The sequence below is a fragment of the Lycium ferocissimum genome, chromosome 1, assembly GCF_029784015.1.
Source record: "Lycium ferocissimum isolate CSIRO_LF1 chromosome 1, AGI_CSIRO_Lferr_CH_V1, whole genome shotgun sequence".
In the NCBI taxonomy this organism is placed as follows: Eukaryota; Viridiplantae; Streptophyta; class Magnoliopsida; order Solanales; family Solanaceae; genus Lycium; species Lycium ferocissimum.
Window position 1 is genome coordinate 6,935,217 of NC_081342.1, and position 12,009 is coordinate 6,947,225.

General features: G+C 38.2%; 2 protein-coding genes across 2 annotated transcripts; one reads left to right on the forward strand and one right to left on the reverse strand.

Annotated features, from left to right (window-relative positions):
- Positions 1-857: 857 nt before the first annotated feature.
- LOC132061458 (stemmadenine O-acetyltransferase-like) lies at positions 858-2,216 on the forward strand. Its single transcript, XM_059454277.1, has one exon. It carries the CDS (start codon positions 858-860, stop codon positions 2,214-2,216), a length of 1,359 nt encoding a protein of 452 aa, XP_059310260.1.
- A 1,090-nt stretch (positions 2,217-3,306) lies between these two features.
- On the reverse strand, positions 3,307-12,009 carry LOC132061467 (uncharacterized). The gene is made up of 4 exons (XM_059454284.1): positions 11,750-12,009; positions 10,564-10,792; positions 9,906-10,058; positions 3,307-3,980 (listed from the first exon to the last, which is right to left on the reverse strand). Exons 1-4 carry the CDS (start codon positions 11,954-11,956, stop codon positions 3,307-3,309), a joined length of 1,263 nt encoding a protein of 420 aa, XP_059310267.1. The 5' UTR covers positions 11,957-12,009.

Genomic DNA, 12,009 nt, shown 5'->3' on the forward strand with positions numbered 1-12,009 from the left:
TTAGTTCTTTTTACTGGGTTGATGGATTTTCGGTCTAAAATCATGTTTTCTCTTCTTTCTCTTTTTACAAGCAAAAGTTAATCAATTAGGTTTAGCTAGCTAAGTGATGCTAGCAACAGGGGCGATTCTAATGAAGATTAGTAAAGTCTTTGCTTTAGATTCCACAAAATATTAATAATAGATTTTATGATTTAATTTCTAGGTAGAAATTATTACAATTAATATAAAGCTTGTACATAAAAGAAAGGAAGTAAAAGATCTTTATTAAAAAAAAGACTGTCTGCTTGTAATTGATGGCTACTAAAAAAGACTGATGAAAAAGAAAACATGAGAATTTGGAATTAAATATTACCCTAAATCTAGAATATTTCTCAAAACATAATGATCACTCTAATATTATTGATAAGACTTACTTTCTGAACTTAAAACTCAAATTGTAAAGTACGTTGAGATAAGATTTTAATTGATGTACTCATGAATATGATTAAAGAAATGTGATTCTTTTCTAAATGCTTGTAGGAGTATCACTTATTATAGAATAGTAACTCTTTGGTACAGTCGCAATTCCTTGACTCTCTAATTAATATTTGTGAATGATATCAATATTTTTTATGTTGAATTGTATAATCATTAATTTCATCTAAATGTTTATCGTTTTTAATATGCTCATATCTAGGCTTGGTTCTTTTTTATGAGTCAAGTACATGATTTTTTTTTTTATAATGGGCGGTGGTGATGCTCGAACTCAAGATCTCTATCTACTACGGTATCATGTTTAATTGTGTGGTCATCTCATCTAAAAGATTAAACTATTATAGATAATACATTTTTATTTACTTAATTATAACTTCTAATAGATGGAACATCAAGAGGCCAACAAGATGGGGATGCAGATGGAGATCATCTCCATAAACAAAATCAAGCCAGCTAAACCAACTGCCCATCACTTGAAAACACACAAAGTTTCCCTTTTGGATCAACTTGTTGAACATGCTTATGTTCCTCTTGTTCTATTCTATGCAAATGACAATTTTGGGAAATTTAAGAACAATGAACACCTTGATATAAGATTCCTTCTTAAACAATCCTTATCAAAAACCTTAGTTAGCTTCTATCCACTTGCTGGAAAAGTGAAAGATGATATGCAAATTGAGTGCAATGATGATGGAATTCATTATGTTGAAGTTCAAATACATTGTGAACTCTCAAATTTTCTTAGCCCTAAGCCTAATAATAGGTTGATACACAATTTACTTCCTTTCGATCCATGTTCTAAAGAGTTAGCAAAAATGGACTTTGTGGTGATGGTTCAAGTGAACTTCTTTGAATGTGGTAGCATTGCCATTGGAATATACTCTTCTCACAAGATAATTGATGGTCATTCTATCTTGACTTTCTTGAAATCTTGGGCATGTGAGTCATCTTCAAGAAAACATGTAGATCCTGATTTCACTACTTCACCGTTGATTTTCATCCCTAGTCCTAAATTGCCAAAGGAATTAAGCTTGACAATGTGGCCTACTCTTTTTGGTGAACAACCTAAGTGTGTGACAAGGAGATTTGTATTTGATGCATCGGCCCTAGCCACGCTAAGGGCCAAAGTGCAACCTTCCACTCGTGTTATGGCCGTGATGGGGCTCATATGGAAAACCGCAATGGTTGCTTCAAATACTATATCAGGATTTCGAAAACCCTCCATTTTCACCTTTTCGATGAACTTGAGACCTCGTCACTCACCACCATTGTCACCATATTCCTTGGGGAACATTATGTGGAACACTGCTGCTTCGTACGATTGTGATACTGATCTAGAGGTACGCCATGTCATAGCACGTTTAAGGTCAGCTGTTGAGAAAGTCAACGACAAATTTATCGAAGAAATAAAAGGGGAAGGAGGTGTTCTCAAGCTAGAGGAAAAATTGAGAGAGTTGAAAGAAAAGTATTATTCCAATAAGAATGCTCTTTATCTTGGTTGTACTAGTTTGTGTAATGGTGGACTATATGAAGTAGATTTTGGATGGGGAAGGCCTATTTGGTCTAGACCAAGCAGTTTTGACACAGGTCTTCCAATTGCTACAAATTATATTGCTTTAATGGATACAAAAACATCAGTTGGGATTGAAGCTTGGGTAAGCCTTGAAGAACATCTTATGGCTCTTTTTGAGTGTGATCCTGAGCTTCTTGCTTTCTCTTCATTGGATCCTGGTCCTCTTTAGATATATGTATGCATATTATTGTTGTAAGTTATGTACATCGTCGGTATAAAGAATTTTTACACCATTAGGTGATCTTATTTAAAACATACTTCTCATTCATCCGTTAGGACATTGTCCAACTGTTTTAGGGCATCCACAATAATAACCTAGCTATGCTATATATCTAGGGGTTTAAATGGTTGTACGATTACTTTATTCTCTACACTGCAATTCGATTTATGTACTCCAAAGATGTTGCTTATAATCTCCCCTTTATGTTATTAGGAATATATCTTCCATGGTTATTTCTTTATGTAAACAAATCTTGGTTATGGAACATGCTAATATATATGTCTGGGCTGATGTACAAGATAAGGTACATGTCGGGAAGGTTGTACAAGGTAAAGTACGAGTTCTATGTCACAAATGAGATTTCCTATGTCACAAATGAGATTTCTCATGGATCTATCCCAGTTTTAGGGTTAACCAAAAGAAAAATAGGTTAATTACATGAGTTTCAAACTGAAATTTGAATGAATAATCCGTACATCCATTTTTTTAATGTCACAAGGTCCATTTAATATTTTATAACAATGACATTTGAAACGACATAACTTGTGCGCACCTTCATTAATATATCGAGTACTTGTTACCTCTTACTAATATGTTCGGATAACTTTGTCCAATAAAGCTTAAACATATGAGAAGAAGTACCAAATGATTTTTTTTGTTTTAAGATGGGAATTTGGACAAGTGTCATTCTTAGGTGCCGTTTGGCCATAAATACCAAAAACAAATTCACTTTTTTTTTTTTTTTAGAATTTTTGAAGTTGGAGTTGTGTTTGGCCATAGTTTTTGAAATTGTAATTTTTGGTGAAATGTAGTTGTAAAAAAGTGAAAAAATTTTGAAAAACAAGTTTTTTGAGTTTTTGGTATTCCGGAATACAACTTCAAGTTGTATTCGGAATATTTATGGCCAAACGCCCAAAAGTGAAAAAAGTGAAAAAAAATTCGGAAAAAAGTGAATAATTTTTATGGCCAAACGGCACCTTAATATGATGGATGTTACTACACGACAGCTTTGAAGAGAAGGCAAAACACCTAATTCATATTAATTCACCAGAGTAAAACCTCGTTTCAGATATTGCAAACAAGAAAATGGCAAGTCAAGAATATTCTCAACAACTAGAGCTCTAGACATGATAGTCTTCATAACCATATCTCTACTAGATTTCTCTAAACCTCTACACACAACAAGTGATGTATTACATACCCAAGGCACTGAAACTACATAAGCCAGACCATTATAGGAACTCTTACTCCCTAACAGAACTTCTTTGTATGCTCTGCACACTTTAGAAACATACTTTCCCATCGGCAAAAGGTGAGAACCAGGTGGACTGAAATCAGCATCCCTGAAGTCTACATCTGAGTGAAGGTTTATGATAACGGTTCCATGCTCGAGGTGAAGTTGGTCTGCGAGAGCATTGAGGAAAGGAGAGTGTGGATCCCACAGGGCGTGAGGAAAAACATCTTCCCCGTCATAGGCATCGATGAAAACTAGATCATAAAGATTTTTATTCTCAAGAAGAAACTTCTCAGCATCTGACTCGTGTAATTGAAGCCTCTCATGAATGCCTTTCCATTGTACTTCTTCAATAGGATCAGGAATTGACTGTGCACGACTACCAGATGGGGTCATAACTGAGCAAGATGGGAACCCCATTGCTTGGACTGAGGCTGAGATAACCACAGGGTCAATTTCAGCTATGTGCACTTCAGCACCTGATACATTGTAGTTGGGAAAATATCAGTACGTCAAAACAAGCAAAAGCTAGTTTAGGAACAAGTGCACGCAAAGTTTCAATAACAACGGAGAGAAACTGAAGTCCTAAGAAGTAAACATGAGAATAGGATTTAAAAGCAGAGAAGACATAGTTTCTCTACTAGGTAATCTGATATTCATATCTATTCACCAATAATACAAACAATCCAAGGTGTTCATTTTACAAGCATATTTCAAAAAACTATAGAGACCACTATAGAACTTTGTAATATTTGTATAACAGTGCTCCAGGTTCTACTATTAGGAACAAAAGTTTGTCCTTCATCATTTACCCACATCTATGTGAACCAAACAAAAACTACTGGGATGAATTTTCTCTGACACAGAGAACAAATACTTCATTATTTAGCCCCCTGTCCATGTGATCCAAACAAAACCTACAGACCAAAATCACAAGCAATATTCAGGTTAAAAGGCACTCATTCTCTCATTTATTCTTCCATCAGACCTTGCATCTTATACATCTTCTAGAGAAAAATGAAGGTTCCTTTATAAGTTGGAAGAATTCAGTCAGTATTATATTTGAGTTATCAGAGAGACCAACTATAATACAAGAAACACGTAATCTAAAGTTTCCCATATCATCTTTACCTGCATCATGTCATGTCAGATTATACGCCTCAATACTTGCCTTCAAGATGAGATTTTACATCAAAAGGAGGAGAAATATGTGTCTTTAATATCAGAACCAGTGATTCTCACAACCAATTTCTTTTCGAATTCCCGTCGAGGCAGGAGGCGGAGAGGGTAAAAATGGGTGATTGGTTTTGGAATGGAAGAAGCCTTGCTCTCGAATGGTGGTCTCCGGTGGCCGGAACTCAACTTGCAACACCAAAGTCTGCTTCCCGATGGGTGAGAGCTTTCGGAGTTCCATTGCATGCCTGGTCGGAGAAAACCATGAAATTCATCGGTGATTCTTGCGGTGGTTATGTGGATACTGATGAGGACACGAAGAAGAGGAATCATCTCTACTGGGCTCGTATTTGCATCACTGATTCTACCCAGGAGATTCCCAGAAAGATCGATCTGAAATATGAGGATTGGACCTTTGAGATCTCCATTGTTGCTGATGCTGTTGCAAAAATTACAGCCTCAGGGAATGGGCCACAGGGGCAGGTTATTGACCAGCGGTCCAAGACTACAGAGCCAGCATGTGTCATGCCTGCAAAGTCAGAGTTTTTAAATTTTGAATCTCCTAGGGTTGGGCCATCCTCTATTTCAGCCCAACAGCAGGGTCAGGCCCAAACTTCAGTCCAGCCCAGAGTGGACCACTTATATTATTCCAGAAGGCAGAAAAGGAATAAAGCTCCCCTTATTAAGAAAAGACCACAATTACATGAGTGGAAATCAAAAGGGCCGGCCCAAACCCTTTATCAGGAAACCCCTACTCTTTTTACAAAAGGGAAGGGCCCAGCTGAAACTTTCTATGCGGATTCAGTAGTGACGACTAGTCAATCTCTTGTCAAAACTGATCACGATGGTTCTATGGCAGATAATGACGATGCAGATGATGAAGCGGAATACTTGCAATCCCTCTCTCTTCTCACTCTCCCTTCTTTACACCCTGAATCTCACTTGCCCAATCCTCAGGGTTTTGATTTTTCCCCTTCCTCTGGAAGTGATACTTTGCAATTAACATGGGATGGGTATAATCACGATATACATCAGGATATTCATACTCCAACAGTAATTGAGATGTCGCACTGGACTAAAATAACCATGACTAAAGCATGCAAGGCTTTTGGGGTGAATTCTTTAGGTTTCGAGCCTGAAATCTTCGATATGATTCTGCGCATGGAGCAGAAAAGGCAATCTCAATTGCAGCAGCAAAAGGGGAGAAGTAGCGAGACTAAGAAACCAAAAAAGAAGGAAGAATTAGAGGCAAAGAAATTGGCTTGCACTATTACATATGAAAAAGGTGAAGGATCCAACAGGGGCAGGCAACTCAAAGCCTTCTCTGAATGAAAGCCAAGATCATTAGCTGGAATGTAAGGGGGCTCAATGATACGAGCAAGAGGAGCACCATCAATTCTCTTATTCAGAAATGGAAGTCCGACATTCTATGTTTGCAGGAAACTAAGATCCAAGGCTGTTCTGTGGAGATAGCTAGACAGTTATGGGGTTCAAGATGGGTTGAATGGGTGGAACTGAAAGCCAGTGGCAATAGAGGGGGTATAATTATATTATGGGATAAAAGACAATGGAGTTGTATTGATGCACACCAGGGACAACACACTATGTCAACTATGATGGAAGGTGTTCAAACTAATTTCAGATTCTGCTTTACTGGTGTCTATGGGCCACATACTAACTGGGAAAGGGATGACTTCTGGAACGAATTAGCCGGTGTAAGGGGCCTTTGGAATGAAAGTTGGGTCATCGGAGGAGATTTTAATGTGTGTCGTTTTGAAAATGAAAGATTCAACTGTATAAGAAGATCTAGAGCCATGAAATGCTTCTCTGAATTTATTCAAGACATGGACTTAGTTGATTTACCATTGCAAGGGGCATTCTATACTTGGACCAGGGGGGAAAATTCACTACAAGCTTCTAGAATTGATAGATTCTTGATTTCTTCAGAGTGGAATGACGCTTTTGGCTCTGTGAAACAATTGGCTCTACCCAAGGCTATCTCGGATCATAAACCCATCTCCTTAGAGAGCGGTGACTGGTCTAATGAACCTTCTTATTTTAAATTTGAAAATATGTGGCTCCAGCAGGAAGGTTTTACTGACTTGGTAAAGCAGTGGTGGCAAGGCTACGTGGTTAATGGTTCTCCGGACTTCATCCTCTCTCAAAAGTTGAAATCTTTGAAAAAGGATTTGGTTACATGGAACAGGGAGGTTTTTGGCAAAGTTTCTACCAGAACTAACAAAGCTTTGGAAGAAATCTTATTTCTTGAACAGGCAACTGAAGGGAGGTTACAAACTCAAGCTGAAAAGAACAAATTATTGCATTTGAAAATGGAGATCCAACAGTTAGCTAAGGCTGAAGAAACATCTTGGAGACAGAAATCAAGATGCCTGTGGTTGAAAGAAGGGGACAGAAATACTAAATACTTCCAAAGAGCTGCCAACTCTCATAGAAGTTGCAACTGTATTGATAGGTTGAAGGTGGGGGACAACATCATTGATGACAGAGTGCAAGTAAAAGATGCTATTCTTGACTTCTATCAGCAGTTGTATGCTGAGGATGAAGCTTGGAGGCCTTCAGCAACCTTTGAAGGCTTGGGTTGTCTGAACCAAGACGATAGGGATGCTCTTGAACAACCTTTTGAAGAAGAGGAAGTGTTGAGTGCTTTAAACTCTTGTGCCCCTGACAAGAGCCCAGGACCAGATGGCTTCACAATGGCCTTCTATCAGAACTGCTGGGACACTATTAAACAGGACCTTATGGGAACTTTTCATCATTTTCACTGCAATTGCCACATGGTAAAATCCTTCAATGCTTCTTTTATTGCCCTTATCCCTAAAAAGAAAGGTGCTATAGAACTTAAAGACTTTAGGCCTATCAGTCTTATTGGTAGTGTCTACAAGTTGGTGGCAAAGGTGCTGACTGAAAGATTGAAAAAAGTGATTGGGAGATTGGTCTCAGGTTATCAAAATGCTTTTATAAGAGGCAGACAGATCACTCAGATCACTGATGCAGCTCTTATAGCAAATGAAGTCTTGGATTGGAGACAAAAAAGCGATGCCCCTGGTCTCTTATTCAAGTTGGATATAGAGAAGGCTTTTGACAAACTCAACTGGCAGTATCTCACTTCTATTCTAAGGCAAATGGGGTTTGGTGAGAAATGGATCAAATGGATTAAATACAGCTTTTCTACAGTTAAATTTTCTGTTCTGGTCAACAGAAGTCCTGTAGGGTTCTTCTCCCCTAAGAGAGGGATAAGGCAAGGTGACCCCCTATCTCCCTTTCTCTTCATTTTGGCCATGGAGGGTCTCAGTAACATGCTGGAAAAGGCAAAGAAATTGCAGTGGATTGGTGGTTTTGAAGTGGGTAACAGGCCTGGTCTTACCGTTCCTGTTTCTCATCTTCTCTTTGCTGATGACACCCTTATTTTTTGTGGTGCTGAGGAGTCTCAAGTGAGGTATCTCAACCTCACCCTTATGATCTTTGAAGCCTTATCAGGGCTCCACATTAACATGATTAAAAGCATTATCTACCCTGTTAATATGGTTTCAGATTTAGAGTTTCTGGCCAGCATCATGTATTGTAGCACTGGCACTTTCCCCACCACATATCTAGGACTCCCCTTGGGAGCTAGTCACAGATCAATGGAGATTTGGAATGTGGTCATCGAAAAGTTTGAGAAAAGATTGGCCTCTTGGCAACAACAGTACCTTTCTTTTGGTGGCAGAGTAACACTCATCAATAGTGTCTTGGATAGTATTCCTACTTACTTCATGTCTCTGTTCCCAATACCATCAGAGGTTCAATATCAACTTGACAAACTAAGGAGGACTTTTTTATGGGAAGGTAATAGCGAAAATCACAAGTATCATCTAGTCGAGTGGGACAAAGTAACTATTCCAAAACATCTAGGTGGTCTTGGTATAAAGGATTTAGCATTACACAACAAATGTATGTTAATGAAGTGGCACTGGAGGTTTAACCAAGATGATGCTGGTCTTTGGAAGGAGATTATCCAAGCTAAATATGGTAGCACTAGCCATTGGTGCTCCAACCCAATCTTAACTCCTTATGGAACTGGTTTATGGAAAGATATCAGGAGATTGTGGGATGAGTTCTTTCTCAACACTTCCTTCCAAGTGGGAAATGGGGCTCATCTTCTATTCTGGAAAGACAAATGGCTTGGCTCTATTACTCTTAAGGATGCTTTTCCCAGGCTGTTCCCTATAACAACTAACCCAGATTCAACAATTGCTCAGAACTGGGAGGACAACTCATGGAATTTGCACCTAAGGAGAGACCTAAATGACTGGGAAATAGAGGACATGATAGCATTGATTGGGTGTCTACAGAACAGTCCAGTTCTCACTCAGAGAAATGACAGACTTAAGTGGGGCAGTAACAAGGACGGTTCTTATTCTGTCAAAGAAGGCTACCTGCTTCTGACCTCCAACAAGGACCTGATTGATCAATGGCCTTGGAAGCTCATTTGGAAAATCAATTTACCGCCTAAAGTCTCCTGTTTCTGCTGGGTCGCTCTAAAAGGGCTTGTTTAACTCTGGACAACCTCATGAAAAGGAAATTTCATCTCGCTAATAGATGTTACATGTGCCATTGCACCTCTAAAACCATTAACCACCTATTCTTACACTGTCCAGTTGCTACAGATGTGTGGAATATGTTCCTTACTTTGTTTGGTTTGCAATGGGTTATACCTCACACTGTCAGGGAAGTCTTTGTCTGTTGGAGTTCTTGGAAAGTTCGGAAGGCCATCAGAAGAATCTGGTCTATGGTCCCTGCTTGCATTTTGTGGTGCTTATGGTTGGAAAGGAACCAAAGATGTTTTCATGGTATTGTAACTGCCAGCTCAAATCTCAAGGCCAGATGCCTGACTACTCTTTTTAGCTGGATTAATTTTACCCTGCATATAACCCAGACTCCTTTTTGGATTTTATTGCTCCTTAGTCTTATGATAGATTCTTGGATTTGTCAGCTCTCTAGACTTATGATAGGTTTTTTGTTATCTTTGTATGAGCTGATATTTCCTCCTCTTTTGTAACTATGCATCCCCTTGATGCCTTTGTGATTATAAAACACTTACATCATCAAAAAAAAGAAGGATTGGATAATGGTTTCCCATTCAGACAATGTCAAAAGACACAAAGCCACCAAAAGAACGCTCAAATTCAGAGACTTAAAAGGGAGAATAAGCACGATAAAGCACTTTGAACCTTGGATTTTACTCGCCAAAAACAATGGTATGCTTCCTCCACCATGCCCAATGCATAAGATTTTCATTGGTTTTCTCCCACAAACTGCACTTTCAAGATCGAATTTGCAAGATGCTATGGTAGCCAAGCCAGCAGAGATCATGCTCTTCACATCTGTAGAGGAGATGATATGAATTGAAGCAACATTAAAATTGTGAAGGCATGATTATCATTGAGGAGAACTGGAGAAGTATGACACGTTAAGTAAGGTTTAGTACAAGATAAAACATACTTTACCCTATTGAAAACCCTTTCCCTCGGTACCTAAAGTAAAGGGATCTGAAATGAGAAAGTGTCTGACATTATTTATCATCTTAGTTTTATTTTCATTATCACTACCATCTTTACAGCTCAGGTTAACAAAATTTGAGATTCAGTTGAGGAAAGAAAGTTATAGCAGCAAAATGCTCATGCTTATACGCATCTCTGAAAATGTTCTACATGTGAAACCTGAATAGCTGATGCGCAAATGATGGTTCAAAATTTAAAGCCATTATATTTTTTTGGGAAACTAAACATACAGTTAATGAATTATACTCCTAGAGAAATCATACATTCAATTTACATGATCATATGATTGCAAAGGAGCTGCAGTACAAAATAAAACTGTGATATTTACATGGAACAGCAAGGCACTCTGCCTGTTGCATCAAGTATATCGCACCAGGATCTGATTCCCTGTAAGCAGCCATAATTTTAACCGTGCTTTGGCGAGTCTCGTCGTTAAAGTGAAGATTACGCCATTGGTAACCAAGAATCCTGAAATTCCCATCATGTTCATGCCCTGGATATATCTTTTCATACCTCTTTTGAAGCCAATTCTCTGTTCTTGCCCAATAACAATTTTCCTGTCAAAAGAAATCATCTTCTCATTTCTACTAATAAAAAAATTCTAACAGAAACCCATTTCTAGTGGAAATATCACGTCCCATAACAAAAACAACAACATCTCAATCCCAAACTAGTTAGCATCAGCTATATGAATCCTCAATATCCCCATTTCCCTCCATGTGGACTCCATTCCCATAATTTGCATTTCCAGAGACTTTTAGGAGTGTGTACACAGAGAGAGAGAGAGAGAGAGAGAGAGAGAGAGAGAGAGAGAGTTAAGAGTCCCACATCAGATATGGGATGGGTAATTGGTCTCCATATATCGACTTGGATTATCCTCGCCCCATGAGCTAACTTTTGGGGTTGAGTTAGGCCCAAGATCCATTCTACACACAACGTTCAGCTTCCAGACAATTGGCCTGCTCCTATACTCTTCCCCACTAAAGTACAAAGCAGGGTTCACCAGCTGGATTCAAAATTGTACTTACAACACATCCAGCATTGTACCACCTTTATTATAGAAATCAAAGCCTTAGTATTGAAATTAATAAAAAAATATAAGGGAGAAAATATAAAAGATAAAAGGATAAAGTTGTTGGTCAAACCAAAATGGCTTTTAAGCCAAAAAAAGTTAGGATTGAGCAACTTCTTGCTTTTGACTTATTTTAAGTAATTTTTAACTTAATTTAAGCTGCTTTCTATTTTTGCCAAACACTCGAAATAAGTTAAAAATGACTTATAAGGTGATTTGATCAACTTATAAGCCAATCCAAACGGGCTCTTATAGTAGCTCTCTTTAGCTAAAAAATGAGCATATTCAACTATTTATCGTAGTTAGAACTTTGAAGTTCTTGAAATACTACATAAGAGGATTGGGAAAATTACAGCCAAATACCATTCGGCCATGTTATTTACAAAATATGTACACATTGTATTGGATAGATAGGTGTATAAAGGGAGAGAAAGAACTGAACTGGTCGGGAAGAAGGGAAAGCAACGACAGAAACGACGCCGTTTCCCTTATCGGAAACTGATCGGAAAACAGTGTGTCCATCGGAAGTAGAGTTCCACCATTCAGATGAATAAAACCAGTCGCCTTCATCTTCTATACTTTCTCGTATTGCTGTTGATAAACGCCTTAGCTGCTGCAATGGCCAAATCCGTTTCCTTAAATTTAACATTTCTCTAAAACCCTTTCTAAACCCCCCTACGGAAATTTCGGGTCCTTTTTAAA